The sequence below is a fragment of the Melopsittacus undulatus genome, chromosome 7 (assembly GCF_012275295.1).
Source record: "Melopsittacus undulatus isolate bMelUnd1 chromosome 7, bMelUnd1.mat.Z, whole genome shotgun sequence".
In the NCBI taxonomy this organism is placed as follows: Eukaryota; Metazoa; Chordata; class Aves; order Psittaciformes; family Psittaculidae; genus Melopsittacus; species Melopsittacus undulatus.
The window spans coordinates 18,495,419-18,518,296 of record NC_047533.1 but is presented as its reverse complement, the minus strand read 5'-3'; the positions used below and the strand labels follow the sequence as shown (position 1 = coordinate 18,518,296).

General features: G+C 40.4%; 1 protein-coding gene across 1 annotated transcript in view; it reads left to right on the top strand.

Annotated features, from left to right (window-relative positions):
- PPARGC1A (PPARG coactivator 1 alpha) overlaps nucleotides 1–22,288 on the top strand; it is a 63,609-nt gene extending 41,321 nt beyond the window's left edge. Inside the window, exons 8-13 of the mRNA XM_005148455.3 lie at nucleotides 6,624–7,536; nucleotides 8,119–8,223; nucleotides 8,360–8,480; nucleotides 18,378–18,499; nucleotides 18,855–19,006; nucleotides 22,117–22,288. Of these exons, the coding sequence (XP_005148512.1) occupies nucleotides 6,624–7,536; nucleotides 8,119–8,223; nucleotides 8,360–8,480; nucleotides 18,378–18,499; nucleotides 18,855–19,006; nucleotides 22,117–22,220 (1,517 nt within the window). The 3' untranslated portion in view covers nucleotides 22,221–22,288. The remainder of the gene's footprint in view (nucleotides 1–6,623; nucleotides 7,537–8,118; nucleotides 8,224–8,359; nucleotides 8,481–18,377; nucleotides 18,500–18,854; nucleotides 19,007–22,116) is intronic.
- The last annotated feature ends 590 nt before the right edge of the window (nucleotides 22,289–22,878 follow it).

Sequence of the window (22,878 nt, the reverse complement as noted above, 5' to 3'; positions counted from 1 at the left end):
TCAGTGCCAGCAGGTCTGAAGCACGGAGAAACCTCTTTTATCATTAATGGAGAGCAAATCTGCACGAGGGTGCCCATTTGTAAGCACACTGGTAAGTCAGTGCTTAGTGCTGCCAACTGAAAGGGGCAGATGAGGTGACTACAGCAGACTGGTACAAGCAGCCGTTGAAATTGCTGAAGGGAGCAGTGTTTTCTCCCAGCCAGAAAGTCAGCAGCCTGCTGTTCCCATCAGCTGACTAGACAGAAAGTGGGAGTCGGTCTGACTCCTGGGTAGTCCTCTAGTATTGCCTCCATAATGGCAACATGAATGGTCATGGTATTACCAAATTCATTCTGCTTTATCAGCTGTGCACAGAGGAGGAAACAGAACAGCTCTGTGGTTGTTTTAGAGAATTAACACATTAAAAATGCACCAGAAGCTGTAAAACAGCACAACTGGACTAATGGAAGAACAGGAATGTCGTGCTATAAAAGTACAATTTGATGTTTTTTCCCTTCTAGAAGTAAATAAAGTCTAGCTAGAAAATAAACTGATGATAATCAGGAAGGGTAAGTGTTGATGCAGCATGTCTGCCCCAGCTGGAGCTGGGGCATTGTTATCAAGCAGAGCCACATGACGGTGGCTCTTGGACTTCATGTTGCACTTGCTCTGGCCTTTGCAATGCCTAGTGAGGAAGTTTCAGGGTATGGTACTTAATGACTTGGTAGCTGTATTCATCTCTGCCTTCACAGATACAAAGATTTTATTTTTATACTCATATATGTATATAAATCTCTAAAAATATGGGTACTGGTGCATGTCTTAACTTTTAAACTCATTTGTGTTGCAGTAGTGTCTTGTGTCATGAGTCTGCTTTTGTTGGAAGCAGACAAGTCCATAACAGAAACAACCTTGGGTACTGAAGAAGTCAGAGTGTATGTGAGTAAATCATGGCAGAACTGAGACCTACTTCAGTTTAAAACAAAAAACAAACCCCCCCCCCCCCCACACACACACAAAAAAAAAACAAACAAAAAAGCCCTAACAACAACAAAAAAAGAATGGAAAAAATAGTGGCAGTAGTGATTAATAACACCTTGGAGTTCCTTAGTGAGACCCTGGCAACTCCAAATTATATCCAGATAACCGCATTGCTCATTGTCCTTATATAGGGCAGCTTACACTGTACAAGCACTATTTATTATAATTTAAATAGGAGTTGCCTTGATCTTACTGCTGAATTGAAAAGACCATTAGGAGTGCTGCTTGCACTATCGAAGCACAAAGTATTTTAATATAAATAGCAGCTCCCTTGATCTCTTTCCTGAAAAAAAACATTGGTTCCCTCACTGATGAATTAACTATAGAGTAGAAAAAGAAATAAATAAAAGCATTTCCCACATGAGCCATCAATCTTCGTCACACACACATTTTGGATTCATGTATCTAAAGTCAAACTGAAACCATTCTCTTGATGATGCTATATCTTGCCTTACAATTGATTTGTTAGTAGTTCTGAATGTAACTTTGTCCTCCCTAAACCTGTCAAAACATTTATTTGTCAAATTACAAGAAACAAATATTTTTGTAAATTGTTTTCAAGCCATACATAAGAATTCTTTGAATACACTTTAAGTAAGTGGCCTATGATGGAGGATTAAGTCCATTGCTGTCTACAATCCCAACTCCTACAGCTGATTTCTAGTGCTATTCAAAGGAAAATGGATCAGAGCATCACAGTATGGAAGGAGCTCTAGGGGATCATAATGCAGTGGATGAAATTTCTGTGTAAGGCAGGTCTCATTTGGAGTAAGAGGATTGCAAGAGGTCATTCTCCCTTTATTTCCATGGCTAGCTGCATTGCCAGTGCCTTGCTAAGATGCTGTGGGCTTGAACCTGTGTAATGTCTTCCAGGAACGTGGGATGTTTCTGTGTCACTGGAATACTTCTTTCCCCTTTGTTACCAGTCAGGTTGAGGGGGCACCTGCAGGCACAGGGACTAGGAGGATGACTCACCCTCTGGAGGTGGCTGTGTTAATGCTGGTAATTGAGGCGTTCTCAGTGACTGTCTTAGACTTCCTGCTGAACTTCTGAATGCCAGAAGTTAGATGGTATGGCTCCTGTATGTTTGAAATTTATTTCTCTGTTCTCCCAGTGTCTTTCTACACCTTCGTTCCTAAATACTTGAAGCCATCACGTAAGATGAAGTGAGATCACAAGCTTAAGGCTCAATCAGTAGGTGGAAGGCTATTTCCACCCTCTTATCTGCAACAGGTGACCTGGTGAAAAGTCTTACTTGCACACAGATCCCTGTGATTTACCAGCACATAAACTCCTCACTGGTCTTCCTTGCATGCAAACTTTTATTTCTCAAAAATGGTGACAGAAAAGGCTTTATGAACACAATCAACTTGAATAACGATTTCAAATTCATAAGCATCCTTGAGGATACTTATACCCTGTTATTTGCCCACTTCTAGATCTGAGTTATCTCTTAGTTGTATGAACAAATACTTAAAGTCTATAATATAAAAACTTGCTTGACCTCAGAATGTTTTCTGATAAAATGAGATGTGAGATGCTGAGAGTAGTACAGAGGGAATAAAATCTAGTAAATTATTTGATATTTTGAGGCATCTGTGTTTATTCTCTGGAGCACTGACAACAGGATTAAACTAAATACTCAACAAGCAATGTAGGTTTTTATTATATGATGGCTATTTAATTACATTTTTTTCTGGCTTTTGTAGTCTTGTGCCAAACAAAAGCACTTCTGATTCTTTTACTGAATTGAGCTGTTATCTTGTGCTCAGTGTTTTAAGTGACCTTAAATAATGTTTGCCTTGACAATCCATTTTCAGACTTCTAGTGTATAAAAGAATTCATTTTCCATGCCTCTGAAAAGCTCAAAGCACATGTAGAAGGGTTCCAGGTCTGTGTTCTCCAAAGGACACTAATTCTCAGCCCCCTCAAAGCACAACAAATGTCATCTAACATTTAAATGCCAAAAGGTACAGTAGAGTTTTAGAAAGATCCATGGCTATGTAAAACAGCATTGCAAATCATTCCTAAAAAGTCAAGATGTCACATTTTTATGCAAAAGCACTCCCATAATTTCTGTTGGAGCTAAATGAGTTACTAAAGTTTTGGGGTTTTTTTTGTGGAGTTTTGGAATATATGAAAAGCATTTCACTCTCCCAGAGACTTGAAAGAAGTCTCCTGGCTAAGGTTGCAGAGTCGGCGCACAGGCAAACACCTTTTGTTGCACAGGCTCGGGAAGGACGGTGCTGTTTCAGCAGCAGTGCTGCCAAATTGATGTACACTGTTTTCAAGCGCAAGATCACCGAGTGAGTTCATAGTATGTAGACAGAGCAAGGCAGAGTGCAAACGTACCATTTACCAAAGCCATTCAATTAAAGAAAAGTCCCTACAAAGAAAATGGTTTTATAGCATGTCATGAAAAAATACTTGCCTTTTACTTTAAAAAGAAAAAAGACTGTTTAAGGGGGGTGATTGTAAAGTATGTACCACTTCTAACAGATTTGCTGTGCAGAAGTACATAAGTGTGAGTGATGTAGAGGTACTTGTTTATTATAGAGCACATTTCAATGCAGTAATCATAAATATTGCTAAGGTTGTGCTCTGTTGAAATATGACCTACATACTCTTGATTGTTTGTGTTACGTGATTTGTCTGACACCCATTACATTCTGGGTAATGGCAGCCATTTGTTGCTGTGCACAGCAGGCTCTTTTGACAAAAGAAAATAGGCAGCAATAAAAAAGCTATAGTCTGAATTACATTCTGCACAGCGCTGTGCTGCTGAGAGTTTGTGCAAGTGTGTTAACAATGCTCTGAACTGCCTCTTGTCAGCCTTCAGCCCGTAATGGCCATCTGTCCTTCCATAAATCTGTCAAAACCTGCTAAGTTCAAGAGAGAGCACAGAATATACCTTGTACTGTCAACGCTAAAATGTACACATTGGCAGTGAAAGTGGCACGTGTGAAATAATCCAATGGTGATAGAGTATTGTAATGCTATTGATGTGGGATCACGGTCCTCAGTGGAGATTACCAGGAATTAGTGTAAAGATGATCAAGTGTGCAGCCCACTGGTTTTCTCAAAGTTCATAATTTGGAGATTGGTCATGGGGCATGCTGAGCTCTGTAGACTCTATAATGTTGACATGAACTCAAAGCTTCACTCCCTCCTTCATCCCGTGATGGAGGTCTGTTCAAAAGTTAAATGAACATTTTCCAAGTTTCATCTATTCCTACTTGCCTGTGTACTTCCTGCTTCTGCTGAAAACCAGGAAAAAAGCCAAAATGCAACGAGGAAGCCCTTTCTTAGGCTGTCTCCAGCAAAGTTCTGCCAGCAAGAGAAGAGCCAGTAAATTTAGCTCAGTCTGTACTTTTGTGAGGGCTTTTTTTTGGTAGGGCTTTTTTTCTCCTGCTCTAAAGATTGTTGGAGTCCTTGTCAGGCTTCTGGAAATAGTTGTACTCTGTGTTTAGCTTGCTTCCTGCTGGAGCTAGCTTTAAAGAAGTGAAAATGGAAACAATATTTTATCTTAAATATTGGATTATCTCTGGGGTTTCTTTGCCTGAAATTCTTAAATATGTATGTTCACTGTGGAGTGGTTGTATTTTTGCTTCATTCTCTCTAAAATTACATCCAAAAAATCAGTAATGGGCTCCAGAGCTGCTTCTCAGGGGCTGTATAATTTCATGAATAAAAGTGACAGTTCTAAATTTTTTATCTAAAAAACAGCCTGCTTACTCAAATCCTTGTTGAATCTGAGCTCGAAACTTTAACTTGAAAATTACTATGAAGGAATTTTGAACAGGATTATTCGTTTTACCCAGAATTCACTTGGTAGTCAAAAATACTTGTTAGTGAGGAGGTGGGTAAGGTGTGAAATACACACTGCTAACTCAAGCTGGATTTTTGTGAAGGAAGAAAAAATTGAGGACCCAAGTTAAAGGAAATAGTTTAACAGTGATGACTTTGCACAAAACTTTTTCGCTCTTAAAATCTGACGTAGCTAGAGTTTTAGGTGTCATTATCGTTGCCTTAGTTTCCCTGACTTTTTGTGGCATTAGGCTCATAACTATTTTTTCCAAGCATTCAGTCAAAATCAAGCCTCTCTTTCACATCAAGTATTCATGCTTTGGTACTTCTTTCTTCTTTTCTGGAACAAATTCATTGCAGCTAATGCAATGGGACTCCCATTCTCAATTTATGCTCCTTAGGGAGCACTATGCATTGATGGACACTTTTCCTTCTTTACACCAAAACACTATAAACCATGTTCCATTTGCATTTATCTCCTGAGCTCTGTTGCAGTACAAAACAAAATTCTATAGCCATGTTTGAAATACACATTTCCTGTAATGTGCCTGCCCTCTCTTTTTATTCTTGCTAATGAAAGCTTATTGCTTGGGCTAGACAAAGAAATCTATGGCAGCATTAGCCTCTGGAGTGGTTAAGGATGGTCTAGATTTTCTAGAACTTCCTAATCTCAGTCTAATTTGTTAAATTTTAAGCATATATGCTTCTAAGTTGCAATAGGATCAATTGGACAGAAGCAAATTTTTCAAACATAGCATACTAAGTACCTTCCTGAAAAGTAAATATTTCCTGGAAAATGTCTGCTGTTTGGTGTTACTCTGCCCTGGTATCCCGGGTTATCCTCTTGTAAAGTCTGAAGAAATTCTATGGTTTCTAGAGAAAATACTGAGAGTTATATTATACCCTTATAAAAATAATTGCAAGATGCTATGTTCATTCCCAGGTTTTACTGCAATGGTCCTTTCTGGCATTTTGTCTTACCTTAGTGATACAATCTTTTACAATTATGTGAACATACAATTATGTGAACAATCCTGGCAGTTAGTGGTATCTTTAGCCTTTGAATACTTATCTGTTTAATTTTGACTCCCTACTTCCTGGCTCTCACTAATATTTAGTTCTAAATGCAGTGATTCATTACAGTTGCAGTTGTCCTATTGTTCACTTGGGTTTCAGTTGCAGAACCACATTTCAGGCAAAATGTATTAGTTATGCTTACAAGAATGTATTATACATACATTAGCAATGGTTTACTAAGTTAATGAACTGTAGAAACAAAGAGTCATTGCAGTTGAGTTGTGGAGTTGCTGTACTTCCTTGCTTTCAAGATCTGTGTCCTATTGAGGTGCCTTTGGTAGCACTCATTTTTCCCAGACTTGCTTTTATTCAGGTTTTTGTCTGCTAATTTCTTTAGGTTTTTGACGGTGCCAGTCTTTTGGCTTTTGATTTTTATATCAAAATCTTTTTGATTTTTTTTTTAACAAGAAAAAAAAAAGTCTTTTGGTTTTTATCCCTTGATCTTTTCTATCAGACTCTACAGAGAGTGAGGTGGATGTCATGGAGGCAGGGGAGGGACAGAAATGATGCTGAAGATTAACGGCAATGCATTACTTCTGTTGCTATTGTTGTTACCATACCTTTGGTGTTTCACATCTTTATTCTCAGTATTAGCAGTGTTAAAGTGACATAGAACGGGTCTTGCATTGTATCGTATGTTTTAGAGAAGCACATAGCCGCCTTTGTAAATATTGCAAGTGTGTTTAAAAATATTCTGTTCCTCATTTTTTCCCCCTTAGGCCTAACTCCACCTACGACCCCTCCTCATAAAGCCAACCAGGATAATCCTTTTAGGACTTCACCTAAGCCGAAGTCATCATGCAAGACTGGTGTACCACCTTCAAAAAAGCCCCGCTATAGTGAGTCTTCCAGTTCTCAAGGAAATAACCCAATCAAGAAGGGTCCAGAACAGTCTGAGCTGTACGCACAGCTTAGCAAGACTACGGTATTGTCCAGTGGACATGAGGAGAGAAAGACAAAACGGCCCAGTTTGCGGCTGTTTGGTGACCATGACTACTGTCAATCAGTGAATTCAAAATCGGAAATACACATTAAAATATCCCAGGAACTTCAGGACTCCAGACAACTAGAATTTAAGGATTCTTCACCTGGGTGGCAGTGTCAGATTTGTTGTTCTTTAGAACAAGACCAGTATTTCAAGAAAGAGACTTTACAGACAAGTAAGCAGGGATCCCATGGTAATAACAGAAAACAGCTCCAAGACCAGGAAATTCGGGCTGAACTGAATAAGCATTTTGGTCATCCCAGCCAAGCTGTTTTTGATGAAGAAGCAGATAAGACCAGAGAACTAAGGGACAGTGATTACAGTAATGAACAATTCTCCAAACTACCTATGTTTATAAATTCAGGACTAGCAATGGATGGTCTCTTGGATGACAGTGAAGATGAAAGTGATAAACTATGCTACCCTTGGGATGGGACACAAGCCTATTCATTATTTGATGTTTCGCCTTCTTGCTCTTCATTTAACTCTCCATGCAGAGATTCAGTGTCTCCACCCAAATCCTTATTTTCTCAAAGGTCCCAAAGGACACGCTCTAGATCAAGGTCCTTTCCTCAACGCAGGTCTTGTTCCCGTTCTCCATATTCCCGGTCGAGATCAAGGTCGCCCTGTAGTAGATCCTCTTCAAGGTATGGTACAGCAAATTCGTGTATCATCATCATAGTTAATACAAAGGAAAACAGCAAAAAACATAAAGTAACTTGAAGGAAAGAAAGAAAAAAAAAACAGGAAACCACTTAATCCAGTGCAACTTGTTCTATTGCTCCTAAGCTGATTAACTCTGAAGGTTATAGGGTTGCTACAGAAACACTTGTTGCCATTATCCTTTAAATTTGCCAAGTTTACACTTTCTGAGTGGAGCCAGTCAGGTCAGCAGCAGAGCAATTGGGGAGAGATGTACACAACTAACCTTTTCCATTATCTGTGAGCTGCCCGGTGCCAATCTGGCTGCAGTCAGATGAAGCTGACAGTGGCTGACACTCTGCTCTGTGTTAGCCTTAATAAGGAACATTACAGAAGGGCAGGTGTGTGCATGTGTGTGTGTGTGTGTGTGTAAATCACCAGAGGCCTCTTAGTTGACTAGGCGATTGCAAACTGTCACTGGAAAGTCTCACTGGTAGCTTAGAAGAAATTGTAAGTGGAGAAGAGATAGAAAATGGTGTCAATAGGTTCAAACTGAATGAGAGAGGTGAATTTGTTTCTTCCTGCAGATCTTGTTGCTATTATGAGTCCAGCCACTGTAGACACGGAGCATACAGAAGTTCTCCCTTACGTGCAAGATCGCGATCCAGATCACCATACAGTCGCAGACCCAGGTAGTGCATCTTGCCAGCATTTGGTTTGCTCTGCAGCTGGTTCTCAAGAGATAATGAAGCATTCCAGAAATTGTATTACTAATTTTGCATTCACAAATGCAGGTGCTTGATTTAATGACTAAGTTGTGTTTCCTAGATATGACAGCTATGAGGAATATCAGCATGAAAGGCTGAAGAGGGAAGAATACCGAAAAGAGTATGAAAAACGGGAATCTGAAAGGGCCAAACAAAGGGAGAGACAGAGGCAGAAAGCAATTGTAAGCACTCTGAAGATAACTTTCATTTTGAAATAGATTTCTGTTTCTTTTCACAGATTTCTAAAGATAGAGCTCATATTTTGTTTTCTTTTTTATAAAAGAAAAATAATGCAAAAATCTTCTGTATTTCTGAGTATTTTGAAATTTATGCAAATACATGTCTTGATAACAATTTGTGTTTTGGTGCTAAAATACTATTTTTTTCAGGTTCTGTAAATTGCAATTCTCCAAGTTTTAATCTGTCAACAGATACCAAAGGCTTACTAGAAAGAGGTTTCATGTTAAGCAACAGACAATGAAAAGTGACCCAATTTCCTATACAGATCTATCAGTGAACCTCCATTTTATATTATATATATCACCTACCAGAGTGCCACTAACCAACATTTATTTTCTGTATTTCTGGGGTTTTTTTGCATAAGCAGTGTAAGGAGTCAGCTTGCATACCGGTTGCTGGACTTTCATAGTAGCTGTAGCTGTCTGTATGAAGGGTGCAGACAGCAGAATGTGAAACTGGGATCCAAAGGCATGAGTTTAACTTTTTTTTCCCCTGTCAATGTCTCGGTTAATTTGTAAGTTATTTTTAGAAAAATAAATAGTCTGAAGACATGATGCGATTTTAAAATGTCATTAACACTGGCCCTTTCATAATGAATACATATTATTTAATTATTTTGTTCATCAAAGTCATGTGTGAAACAACTGAAATACCTAAGGCAAAGGAAATACCCATGTGGGAGTGCGCAACTCTCTGGGCTGTTGTAGCAGTAGGGCAGAAGAACGGCTAGTAAATGGACAAATGGCTTTTGCCCCATTGGAAACTGTGTGATGGTTTTGATAAATGTAAATCTGGACTTATCTTGTATTTGCTGAGGCCATTTTGTGTCTCATCTTAACATTTTCCTCTTTGTTGTCTGTCCTGCTCTGTCTATTTTGTTGTATCTTCACTGCTGTTCTGGCTATGCTCCGGCTATCTCATGAACTGGTGCAGACTGGGACACTTGATCTTTGTTTCCAGATTTTGCCTTAGTATTATGTCCAGGGCTCACCAAAATGAATAGGTCTTTTTTCCAGTGCCTTTAGTGGACTATGTAGTAAAAGGTGATTTGTCACACACTTATCAGCGTTTCTCCTAATACTTACACCTACAGACCTGGGAGTATGTAGGGATTGATGGAGACTGATGTAGTCTACAGCAGTAAGAAGTTCTGGAAGGCAATAGATACCTTTATTTTGTGTTGGGTTTTTTTTTTGTTCTCTGCTACTGTTGTTCTTACTGAGCTTCATCAAATCATTTCACTTTTCTCTGCTTCAGGTGCCCTATCTACAAAGTGTGGCTGATAGGTATATTTTGTAAAGCATGAGATTTAGAGCTATAACATGCTCTGCTGTACTGATTTGAAACTCAGTGAAGGCAATGGAATTATTTTGCTTGGCTTCAGACAGGGCTATATTTAAGTCGATTGTTGCCATTTATTTTAAAATATCTGGCTTCCATCTGTTTAAAGATGTACACTACCTTCTAGCAATCGTAACTTACACTGGCTGTTCTCGCTTGGATCTAACACAAATTAGAAATTCAAGTAGACCTCTGTCCTGGATGTATCTTGCTACTTCTCAATTACTGCACCTTACTGGTATAAATAAACATGAACCCTCCTGAGGAGGCAGAAAATCTGTTCTATTTGAAAATATACAAATACTTGGCAAGTAGCTAATCAAGAGAAAAAGTAAAAGGGAAGAAAAGAAACTTAAGAAGCTGCAGATATGCTGCATCATAACTTCCTTTGTTAAAAGTTAGATATTTCAGAACCAAGGTTGAATTTACTTTATTTCTGAAGTGAGCATTGTTCTTATAATTAACTTCATTAATGGGATTATTTATTAATAAGTATAAATAAATCAGAACTAAAAAAAATAAATATAAATAAACAGAACATGGCAAAAAATTAAAATCCAGTCACCTGTGAAAGAGCTGCAGGAGATGTAGATGAAATCCTGTTAACTCCTTCATCCAAAGTCTGTGAGCACTTTTACTGTAAAAATCTGTATTGAATCATGCCAGTTTATCCCCTGTGCAAATAAGTAGGGGTTAGGGGACAGAGAAGAAAGGAAAGCCCTGATCCCATGAAGTCAGTGATAAAACCTGTATTATTTCTATAACATTCTCTGCTACTTTTTGTACTCCTTTTGGCTTATGGGTCTCATCTGTGTTACTCCTTTCTTGAGGGAAGAACTCATTTATGGTCCTCCATAACTCATTATGGTCATTTATGGTACAAGAATCTCCTCTCTTTTTCCTTGAACTCTTTCTACAGTCCCATAAATTGAGATTCCTTTGCTCTCTGCATTGGGGAATTTTTTACTTTCTTTCTAGCCCATTCTCACGCTGACAGAACTGGCTCAAGGCCACGTACCTACAGATGCTGTTAAAAAGGTGGCCCAAGATCAGGCACTACTAATGCCTTCAGTGTTACACAGGGCAGGTGGCTTTTCTTCATGAGAAGCACTGTGCTATGATCTCAGGAATTAGTTGTAGAAAGGATGCACAGTGGAAAGGGAACAGAAATTATGACTGAGCTAAAAGCTGCCAGGTATTATTGGCTCAATACCTAGGAATTAGTCTCTGTGTGACAGCAAGAATGGGAAACCTAGGGAAAAGAAATGAGAAGAAAAATCTCATATTTTAATCTGTCAAAGCCATATGTGAAGCAATGCCCTCTGATTGTGCAGACAGCTGGTATTTTGGCAGATGTGAAGACATAGGCAGAATGCTGAGGAGGCTTGTTTTAGAAGCCTGTGTTCATACTATGTAGCAGAGATATGTTTAAACACCTGCCCCTTCACACACCACCTTTGCTGCAGTAGCTTCAGATCAGCTAGAAACCTGGGCTAGCATTTCCCTGTGCGGATTCCTGAATTCCTACCTAGGCTTACAGCTGTGTACAGGTGGCTTGACTTCAAAAAGTGCTGTGATATTCTTCTGCTCTTCCTTTTCTTCTTTAACCCCTCTCCAGTTACTGGAGATTTGGTGCCTTTTTTTGTGGATTGGGTTCTTGATTTTGAGCAATAATCATGCTTGAAAAATACAGGCTGGGCTCACAAGTTATTTTCCAGTTAGAGAGTAAGAAAAATATTTTTGTCATTCCTTCATTTATTTATACTTCTGATTGTGATGCCTTTGCTGAGGAAATGTTAGAATAGTTTAGTTTGATCTTGAGTTGATTTATTTCGCTGGGTCCCTATTTTGTTTTACAATGGGTCGTCATTAAACATAAGGATGGTCTGCCGCCAAGACTGACATAACCTGATAGTGCTAACCAGATCACAGTGGAGACACATTTGTCGTGAAACTTGAGGAACTGCAGGATAGAACAGTCTGCTTAGGGCTTTGTAGAAACAGATTCAGCCCCCACCCAAGACTGAAGACCCCAGTTTTCTTCTGGTACACCCCAGGAAATTTCTGAGTTCTGCTGGCTTTTACTCCAGCAGCTCATTAGACCATGCAGCAAGTATTTTCCAAGACATGGAGTCAGAAATACACATAGCACATTTCAGTTCTGAACCCACCAGCTTGTACTGACATGGTACACCAGGGCTTGGGAGGTTAATCGGTCTGATGGGCAGCCTCATGTTCTGTATCTCTGCTACAAGGCCACTCTGGCCATGATACTGACTTACAGCCACATCCTCCCTGCACCTCATTTACTGTGTGCACTGGCTGCTGCCAGGAAATAAAACCAAATCAGCTTTTATACCTGAGTAGAAAATTACTGTTAACATTACTACTTTTCATTTCTAAATGCTGACAGCCTTCATGAGACAAGTATCAAGAGTCCCTGTCCCAGGGAGCTTGCAGACCGAAGAAGATAAATGCACTGTGAGGCCACTGCATCAGAAAGACACACATGATTTCAAAGAAAATAAATAGCTCTAAAACAGGAAGGCAGGAGAAAGGTGGTTTCATAAATGAGTGCTTGGCTTCTCTAAAGTCTAAAACCAGTCAGCCTATAATGGAGTGCATTTCCACTAATGAAGCATCCAATGTACGTTGTATATTTAGTTTGGATTTTCCTGTTGTTGCTCATCTTGATCCCACGCACTCTAACTTTTCTGTATGAGTTGCTGAAAATGTATCAGACAATTACCTAAATCTTGAGGTTTACTGGTCCATCATTGTTTTTCTAGCAGCCACAGTGGAGTGAGGCTGAACAGTTTCAGTCCTCAGTGAGCCTCACAGCAGCATTTGGCAATTTTGTGCAACATTTTCTTTTTTTCCCAGTTTCACAATTCTTTTGCCATCCATACTGGCCCACAGGTCAGACTTACTCTCTAATACAGAATCTAAAGAAAATTTTTCATGTTATGTCAGAATCTTAAGGTTTAATGGCTTTTTACATCCATAGCATTTATATCTTGTAAACTCTGTCCAGCCATTCCCACTGCATTTTCAAAATGGCATCTGGCATTCAGTTCTGAGATTACAAGTCTTCATGGCTTTCTACTGGAAGAGAGAATTCACTTGGTATGGAAGTTAACACAGGCATGGTGCTAGAGGAAGCAGCAGCGCCTTTGGCAAGCACATAGAATGATTGAATCATAGAATCATAGGCAGACCATTACTTTAAAATGCCCTAGGATTTCTTCTCTCACCTTCACATAAAGCATTACCTAGCTCTTGGAGAGCTAAGTGTGCACCACAGAAGTGCAGACAAAAAGTGGTAGGGAAAATGGGAATGTCAGCACTATGCAGTGTTACCCCTGCACTGGCTGCCTTCAGTGCCCACGGACCCTGCTTAACAGCACCATGAGCAGGCAAAGCAAACAAGCATTGGGTGAAGAAGCCTAGTACAAAAACCATGCAAAGACTAATACATCTGTAGTGGTTTGTGCTTTAGTTCCTTGTGAAATAAGAATGAGGAGGGGCTGTTCAGCCTGGAGAAGGCTGCGTGGAGTCCTCATAGCAGCCTTCCGGTATCTGAAAGGGGCCTCCAAGGGTGCTGGTGAGGGATTCTTCATTAGGGACTGTAGTGATAGGGCAAGGGGTAATGGGTTAAAACTTAAACAGGGGAAGTTTAGGTAAGATATAAGGAAGAAGTTCTTTACTGTTAGGGTGGTGAGGCACTGGAGTGGGTTGCCCAGGGAAGTTGTGAATGCTTCATCTCTGGCAGTGTTCAAGGCTAGGTTGGATGGAGTCTTGGGTGACATGGTTTAGTGCAGCATGTCCCTGCCCATGGCAAGGGGGTTGGAACTAGATGATCTTAAGGCCCTTTCCAACCCTAACTATTCTGTATCATTCTAAAACAAAGGGAGTTTGTTGGACTCTTTCCTCATTTTTTTAGATGGCAAAGCAATGAACTGCACTTAAAGCTTATGATGCAAAAAAAATCATCTGCCCTTTTGCAAGGGAAAAATGAATGATATCTTCTGGATTTTCCTGCAGGTTTCCTCTTCCCACATTAAATTGAAAACAGAAGCTTTTCTGTGTCATTCTCTAGGTTTTGAAGTCATAGATCATCTCCTCTAACAAGTGCAATAAAAAGCATACTTAATATGCACATATGGACTTCTGCATGTAACTTATTATAAAATAAAGGTCTTTAACATTTTGAAGTATGTTGTAATCTTGTTAAGCTTGTATAGTACTTATTATTAATGAGAATAAAAGGCAGGTGTCTCTGTGAATACAAATACATTTTTCATAGTTGCTTTAAATAAACCAAAGTTAAACAAGACAAAGACAATACTGTATGAATACTGTGTTCTCCAGTATCTTATAATATGGCACTCTCCTTAAAAAAATACTTGAACACATATTCTCATGTGGGGAAGAAGGATATGTCACTGGAGGACATATGGTGCTTTTCTGCTTTAAATTTGAATTCCCTCAATTTTGCAGGTTTAACTTATTCCCTTAATGATAGTTTAACATGCTTTTTTTAATGGTTCAGTTTTGTTTTATTACAGTTGTCTTAAAGGGATATTAGAGATATAAAGGTTATTAGAGGGATAGAAGAAGGAAAAATTGTGCAGCCATGCACAGACTTATGGAAGAGTGTGCAATAGTTATTTCCATCACACTGTAATATAACAATCTCCATGTCAGTGAGTGAAACATTATGTTTTTTCAGTTGAGATGTATTATCTCAGCTAAAGTATATTAGACAGTCTGCTGTGTTATGTTCTGCTCCATCTGGTCAGTCATTTAGGTTCAATAGCAAGTATCAATGGAATTGTTTCTTATCAAGTGTTTCAGTGCGGTTAAATCCTTGATTTGGTAAAACCGTCTGAAAAAGTAATTACTGTGCATATGCAGATTTTCCTGGTTTTGAAGTTTATGGCACCCAACCATACTGAGAGTAAGCAGAATTACAGTGGGGAGAATGGAATAAATGCAGATTTCTGTTGCTTGCACTCTACAGTGTTTAGTTCGCAGAAGCGCCACCCAGACTCCTCAGTCAGGAAGGTCAGCGCTCTGGACTGGAGCACAGTAGAGACAGAAATAAAAAGCAGCAACTGTCTGTAAAGTACCCCTCTACCCTAAATTTCTGGCCACCCTGGAGCACATTTGTCCTTCGTTTAGCCATGCTAGCTTCTCCAAACTGCAGTGCTTTGATAGAGGACAAGGGCAGCTTTTGGACAATGCACTCTGGAAGGCGTAAGATTTAAACAAGAAAGTGTCTGTCACAAAAGGGTTACAGAAGACTACCAAGGCAGTCACCTTGGTTCCTTATGTAATCAAAAGCAACAGTAGTTTCAAACGTCTCAATGAAATACTTACCTCATCCCATTAAGGAGAGCATGAACATAATTTGGTAGAGCAGTCAGGGACTCCCACTGGACTGACCAGGAAGCTATAAGGGACCCAGGTGGTTCCACTGATCACTTCTTGTGCAATACCTTAGTGGGTAAGGCTTTTTGAGTAGGAGTATTTGATTCTTGGATCTCTGTTTTCTGAATCTTTAAACTCACTTTGATTTCTAAGGAGCTTAGATTAACCGGTTCCAAGCCCCTGAGATTTGTGACACCAGGAAAAGAGCCAGCGAAAATAGTTGACTGAGCATGCTAGTGAGAAGAAGCTTCTGTTGGGAGGCAGATATATTGGTTTCAGCTTTCTGCAGCAAGAATTGTTTACTTGTTTTGGTTAAACAGTTCCTGGAAGCAGGGTGCTCTCCTGGCAACAGGGACACCAGATTCTGGGCCCCCAAAACTAAAAGTTCTGATGGTCCCTTTATCTCAAATGAGTTCTCAAACAAGTAGAGAAGAGGCATCAGGATCATTTCTGTTTGAAAAGTGTTTTGGCCTGATCTCAATCCTGTTGTTGGTGGTCCAAGAATGACTCCTGCCTTATGCCTCTGTGGGGACTCATGGAAAAGATACATTTCATGCTATATCTGAATTGTAACACTATCAGCTACCTGTCTCTTCAGGCTAGGGTGTTTCTGAGCAAAAATGCAAGGCTATATTTAGGTCTCTAGAGCCTTTTGCATCACTCAGTTGAGGTACCATTAGCCTTTAGGCACCTCCAGGTTATGATAGTAATGAATTCTCAGCAGTCAGTATAGCTCCTTTGGCATCCAGCACCTACATTCTGTAGAAGTCTCAGGTGCCAAAGCTGATGGTTTAAACTGACATTGCTCTACTGACTGACAGATTTACACCAGCTGAGAATGTGGTGGTGGTGGTGGTGGTGGTTCAATTTATGGGACAAATGTGCGGGCGTGTAAGGGATGAGCAGTAGGGCCAGTAGTGCCAGAGATCTTCAGGCCAGAGGCAATCTGAGACAGGAAGGCTGAGCACCCAAGCCATGTGTATCTGGTGGTTCTTTGCCCTAATTACCTTAAGGTCAGCGTTTTGAAGTTCTTTTTTTTGCCTTGATTTGCTTGCAGCTCACTAAATAGTTCTACCCTCAGCAAACTGTTAGTCCAGAAATTAATGAAGTGCCTTTTTCATGGGGTTTCCTAGTCCTTCTGTTACTCTGCTGAGCATTTCCACTCAGGAAGGAAAGATAGAATCATCGAATCATAGAATAGTTAGGGTTCGAAAGGACCTTAAGATCATCTAGTTCCAACCCCCCGGACATGGCCAGGGACACCTCACACTAAACCATGTCACCCAAGGCTCTGTCCAACCTGGCCTTGAACACTGCCAGGGATGGAGCATTCACTACCTCCCTGGGCAACCCATTCCAGTACCTCACCACCCTAATAGCAAAGAATTTCTTCCTTATATCCAATCTAAACCTCTCCTGTTTAAGTTTCAATCCATTACCCCTTGTCCTGTCACTACAGTCCCTAATGAATATACCCTCACCAGCATCCCTGTAGGCCCCCTTCAGATACTGGAAGGCTGCTCTGAGGTCTCCACGCAGCCTTCTCTTCTCCAGGCTGAACAGCCCCAACTTTCTCAGGCTGTCTTCATACAGGAGGTGCTCCAGTCCCCTGATCATCCTCATGGCCCTCCTCTGGACTTGTTCCAACAGCTCCATGTCCTTTTTATGTTGAGGACACCAGAACTGCACACAATACTCCAAGTGAGGTCTCACAAGAGCAGAGTAGAGGGGCAGGTTCACTTCCTTGGAACTGCTGGTCACACTCCTTTTGATGCAGCCCAGGATACGGTTGGCTTTCTGGGCTGTAAGCGCACACTGAAGCCGGCTCATGTTCATTTTCTCATTGACCAACACCCCCAAGTCCTTTTCTGCAGAGCTGCTCTGAATTTCCTTTTTGCCCAACCTGTATCTGTGCCTGGGATTGCTCTGACCCAGGTGTAGGACCTTGCACTTGTCATGGTTAAACTTCATGAGGTTGGCATCAGCCCACCTCACAAGTGTGCAAGCTCCCTCTGAATGGCATTCCTTCCCTCCAGCATATCAACAGAACCACACAGCTTGGTGTCATCGGCAAACTTGCTTGAGGGCGCACTCAATCCCACTGTCCATGTCAGTGACAAAGATGTTGAACAAGACCGGTCCCAACACTGATCCCTGAGGGACACCACTTGTTACTGGTCTCCAGCCAGATACTGAACCATTGACCACAACTCCTTGTGTGCGGCCATCCATCCAGTTCTTTATCCACCGAGTGGTCCACCTTTCAAATTGATGTCTCTCCAATTTAGAGACAAGGATGGACTCCATTGTTTTAAATGTATCTTTGATGCTTTCCTCCAAGTGTCAAAGGAACATGCAAATGGCACCCTAGGCTATAAAAATCAGAGACTTCAGTCAGGTTGTTTTTCTGAAGAAACCAAAAGGTAATGATGACCACAGGATATAATTTATTATCCTGCATTCCCTCCCCCCCCCCTCCCAAATATTTATTTTAATAAAAGAAATCTGTAACCCCAACAGTTTTCCCTCTATATTAAGGTATGGATTATGGTGGAACAGCTGATGATGAATCAGCTATTGAGTCATCTGAGTTTATAATGTCATGTTTGTTATACATTTTGTTGTGTCTATGGCACATTTATCCAATTAATGTGTTACTTTATACTACTCCACAACTAAGGTTTGCCCAGTATTGTATAGATTGGAAGAGAAAGCAAGCTCCTGGTTTGGAAGAGTTCACAGTCTTGGAGGGGAGGTAGAAAGGAAGAAGGTGCAGTAGGATACCAAGGGAGCTGTCTGTCAGTGTGTAGCAGAACGGTGGCAGCAAACAGTGAAACCTTCCAGGAGCACACCACCTGATAAATGTACCGTCATTTAAACACCTTCAATGCTTTCCACGAGAGAACTGTTTCACTTACTAGCAAGATCCACTGGGTCTTCTACAAGAGACTACTGCTGTAATTGTGCATCCTCTGCACATCCATGTGTTTGCATGCATATATGTATAGGTTCATCTCTTACATATCTTTTAAAAATATGCCTTTCCTGTTGCTGTTTCTCAACAGGAGGAACGTCGTGTTATTTATCTGGGTAAAATCAGACCTGACACAACCAGAACAGAACTGAGGGACCGGTTTGAAGTTTTTGGTGAAATTGAGGAGTGCACAGTAAATTTGCGGGATGATGGGTAAGAACTTTTGAGATTGCTTCTTCTTTGGAAGCAGCCATATGTAAAAAAATTACGGCAGTAAGATTACTGGTATGGGAGTTACCACTATAAGTGCTGTGACAGGCGACATGCTGAGTTCAAAACCTTATTTATTTTCTTTCATCCTTATTTATTAATCTTGCTAGTTGAGATTTCCTGTCCCAGAAATAAGTATTTAGCTGCATGACAGGACAATCATGCTGATAAATGGATGCAGTACTTCTGGCATTTCCACTGCTGGATCTCCTACATTTTCTTGCTTTCAGGAAGGGGTTACACTAATGTGTGTTAACTCTTTTCAGCTTTTGTTCACAGCTGTATTTTTCAATTGCAGAGACAGCTATGGTTTCATCACCTACCGCTATACTTGTGACGCCTTTGCTGCTCTTGAAAATGGATACACTTTACGCAGGTCAGATGAACCTGACTTTGAGCTGTACTTCTGTGGACGCAAGCAATTTTGCAAGTCTAACTATGCAGACCTAGGTAGGTATTTTTGCCCTATGTGAATTAAAGTGCATAACTGGAACCATGCAACTCAGGAGAATTTAGGGTTTGCTTATTTGTTTGTTGCTTATATTATTTAAATGATGAGGGGTAATGGTTTCCACTTGCTGCAAGAAGTTTAAAAGTCTGCTAATCTGAGTTCTAATATGATCCAATTTCTTTCAGCTATTTCAGACTGTGAAAAATTATTTTAAAGTCCATTTCCATCATTATAAAAAATAAGTGCTCAATATTCAATAATACATTTCCATATTGAAATAATAGCACCACAGAAATCTCCTGCATGCTTTATTATTCACTGCTATGCTATGACTGCTTGGTCCTAATACCTGATTTATTTATGTGAGCAATAAGCAGAGAACGAAGTAGATGCCTCACCTCAAAAAATTTGTTATGATTCTCAACTTTGCCATGAGTTGTGCTTTAGATGTGTAGAACTTGCCAAAGACCATCCTTAACCACAATTCATAGTTTTTCAGGTTTGAAAGCTAGAAAGGCTTGTGACCGCATCTGACCCTTAGTATAGCAAAGGTTACTTATCTCAGCTGGTGGTTCTCAAATCATGCATAGGCATCTATGCATGAAGGTGTGCTTTACTGTAAGGGTGCTGAGGCAGTGGAATGGGTTGCCCAGGGAAGTTGTGAATGCTTCATCCCTGGTGGTGTTAAAGGCCAGGTTGAACAGAGCCTTGAGTGACATGGTTTAGTGGGAGGTGTCCCTGCCCGTGCCAGGGGGATTGGAACTAGATGATCTTTCCAACCCTAACTATTCCAAGTCCTTTCCAACCGTAACTATTCTATGATTCTAAGGTGTGTCCTTGCAGGGACATCCAGTCATGATGTAAGAGGCTCCAGTCTGTGTAGAGCTTAGCAAATCTCTTGGTGTTTGCTGTCCCACCGATGCAGGGCAGTATGCATACCAGTCCCCAGCCTCCAGTAAGCTGTGATAACACCAGTCCCAAGTGTGCATACTGACTGCCATAACACATCTAGTCCTGTCCTGTCTGGGCAAACATGTATGGTGCTGCCCTATACTCTGGGTCAGGATGTGATGCTCCCCCTTGAAAGGATGTTTGGAAATGTTCGAAGTCTTACAGCAGGAATGCTGATGTTACGTATATGGATAAAGAGACCATGCAGACTACCAAAACAGCCTCTATGTTATAATGTATTATAAGCTTATATTATTTAATTACCTTTTAAAATGTAAAGTATTCATTAAAAGTTAAACCTTTATTATACCTGTATAAATAGACTAAAGTTATCAGAGATACTCTTTTCTGCATAACATAGCAAGGGACATTTTGCCATTGATTCTATATTAATCAGATATTGTGGGGTTTTATGAATAAATGACCACAGTCATTAGAATCTCTCATAACCCTATAACACAGTGCTAATGAAATCTTGTATGGGCTGCCCTCAGCTTTGTACAGTGCAGGAAGAGAATACAGATATATATTTTTTTCTAACCAATTGATGTCTTTTCAGAGTAAATGATAAAGATGATACACGTTCACAATGAATATGCTATAATTCACTTCAGTGGCTAAACAGATAATGTAAAGCAAGAAAAGGCAATTGACTGCTGAAGAGATGTACAGTTGATGTTGAAAATATAAAAGGTAGCAAGGTATTTGTTGAAATGCAGGCTGATAAAAACAGTGAAACCATATTGGAGTCTTGACTTGATTTGGCTTATCTTCAGCAGTGGAAGCCAAGGTCATCTCTGTATCTCAGAAAATCTGGGGTTTAAAATAAGTTGTCTGAAGGGAACCATCTTGAACATTATTCATCACTGGGAGTATTCCCTGGCAGGTCTCTCCATACCAAGTGGGATTCCCAGAGTATCTGTGAGCAGAGTATTTTCACTTTGTCCTGCTGACAGCTTGAGCTTCTGTACTTCAGACTGCATTCCCTGTATTTTGCAGAGTAGCTGATAGAACTACATAAGGAAATGGCAACATGAACTTTAAAATTCATGAGCTAGTACAAGGACAGAGAGAATTAATCAGCCTTGGGTTGAGTACAGAAGAAAGAAAACACTTGAAAATAGTAGTCAGAAGTTTTAACACCTCTCCTCTGTGAGAAGATATTGTCTTAACAGAACTTGTAATGAACATTTAATGCACAGTGTGTCTTATAGTGGTAGATGGGGAGTTCTGATTAATTCAACACAAGAAATGGCAGGAAAAGGGCACACTCATAAAGGAGCTGTGACACAGGAACTGGGAAGAGTTAGTATTAAGCTGGGATGACTCCAAAAGGAGATCCAGTGTTTGCAGCCGTGTCAGTAATTGCCGTACTGGAGCTGCATGGCCACAAATGTACAATCCCTCCTCTGTGCTAGAAATAGACTGACATCTGTATCTGAGCAACCAGCAAAGCTGGAGCAGGTATTGCAGGTCACAGGAGCTGGACCATTATTGCTGTTGTGAGTTATCATGTATGCTGTAAAGAGCAGAGGAGCCCACCTGAGATTGCTTGTACGGCATTGCAGAAGGCCTGCGCTGAATTGCTCACACTTAAAACAAGGAAACCCCAAAAGGTCAGAATGGAAGCAAAAACAGAGATCTGGGGATGTGTAGTGACTTGTAGAAGATCCTGAGGCAAGGCCAGCAGAAGCAGCAGTGTGCTTTCCATGCTTTCTTCAGAACCATCTCCGTGCTATCTTTCTCAGGAGAAGTCAGTCTTGGATACAGTGTGATGAAAGACAATAGCTGAAAAATTATGGTGGAGTTTTGGGTAAAGCATCTGTCAGAATTATCTGGACTACTTTGAGACCTACACATAGCAGTGCTGAAGTCCTTGGAGAAACTCTTCCCACCTGCTCCATATGCAATATATGGTTCTTCCTCAAAACTGATGACATGTACTGCTTTTGTTAATCCCTTCTTCCTACCAGAAAGCTCTTTCCATTCCTAAAGCTTCTCTGATGACCATTTCTGGGCTTTTATCATCCCATAAAGTTGTGGCCTTAAGGGGATTTTTTCTGCGGTGTCTTGTTCATACTGTTGTACAGAGAAAATAATGTAAGTACTCAGTAGTGGTTATTGCCTCTTACCTAAACTTGCATCCTTTTGGTTTCAGATTCAAACTCAGATGATTTTGATCCTGCTTCCACTAAAAGCAAGTATGACTCCATGGATTTTGATAGTTTACTCAAAGAGGCACAGCGGAGCCTGCGTAGGTAACATGCATCATACCTAAGGAAAACAGAGGGATGGCGAATACCTCACGGACGTCACGTCCTTCAGTAATGGACAATTGAAAAGTCATACTTAGGAATTTCTCCTACTTTACACTCTCTGTTCAAAACCATGGTTTACATGAACACAGCTGCTCGACGAGTGGAGAGGCAGGATGGCTGTCCAGTAAGCACACACATGTCCATGGGTGTCAGCTTTGCTTTCATGGGTGATCGGTGGCGGGGGAGCCAGGCGTTCCTTGCAAGTTCAGTGCAAATCACAAGACATGGCAGCAGTTCCACAGAGATAGACGAACAACGATGAACTGCAAAATCTGTACATACTGCATTTTAACAAAGAAAAAACAACAAAAGCAAACAAAAAAACCAAATTTGAGTACTATGGCTGCTGATGTCTGGGAATCAGACATTGCATTGTTATTTTTTTTTAAATGAAGCTTCTCCACACAACACGGTGATAATATGACAATCCAGAAGAAACCACAGGTCCCAGAAGCCTACAATCTTTCAGCTTTGTTTAAAGGTTTTTGTTTTCTTCGGGGATTTTTTTTGGGGGGGAGGGATGGGGTTTTTTAGTCCTTGCAGAAGAGAAAACAAAAGGCTGAAGCTTCCCTAACATTTTGAAGTTTCATCTTTTAATTCTG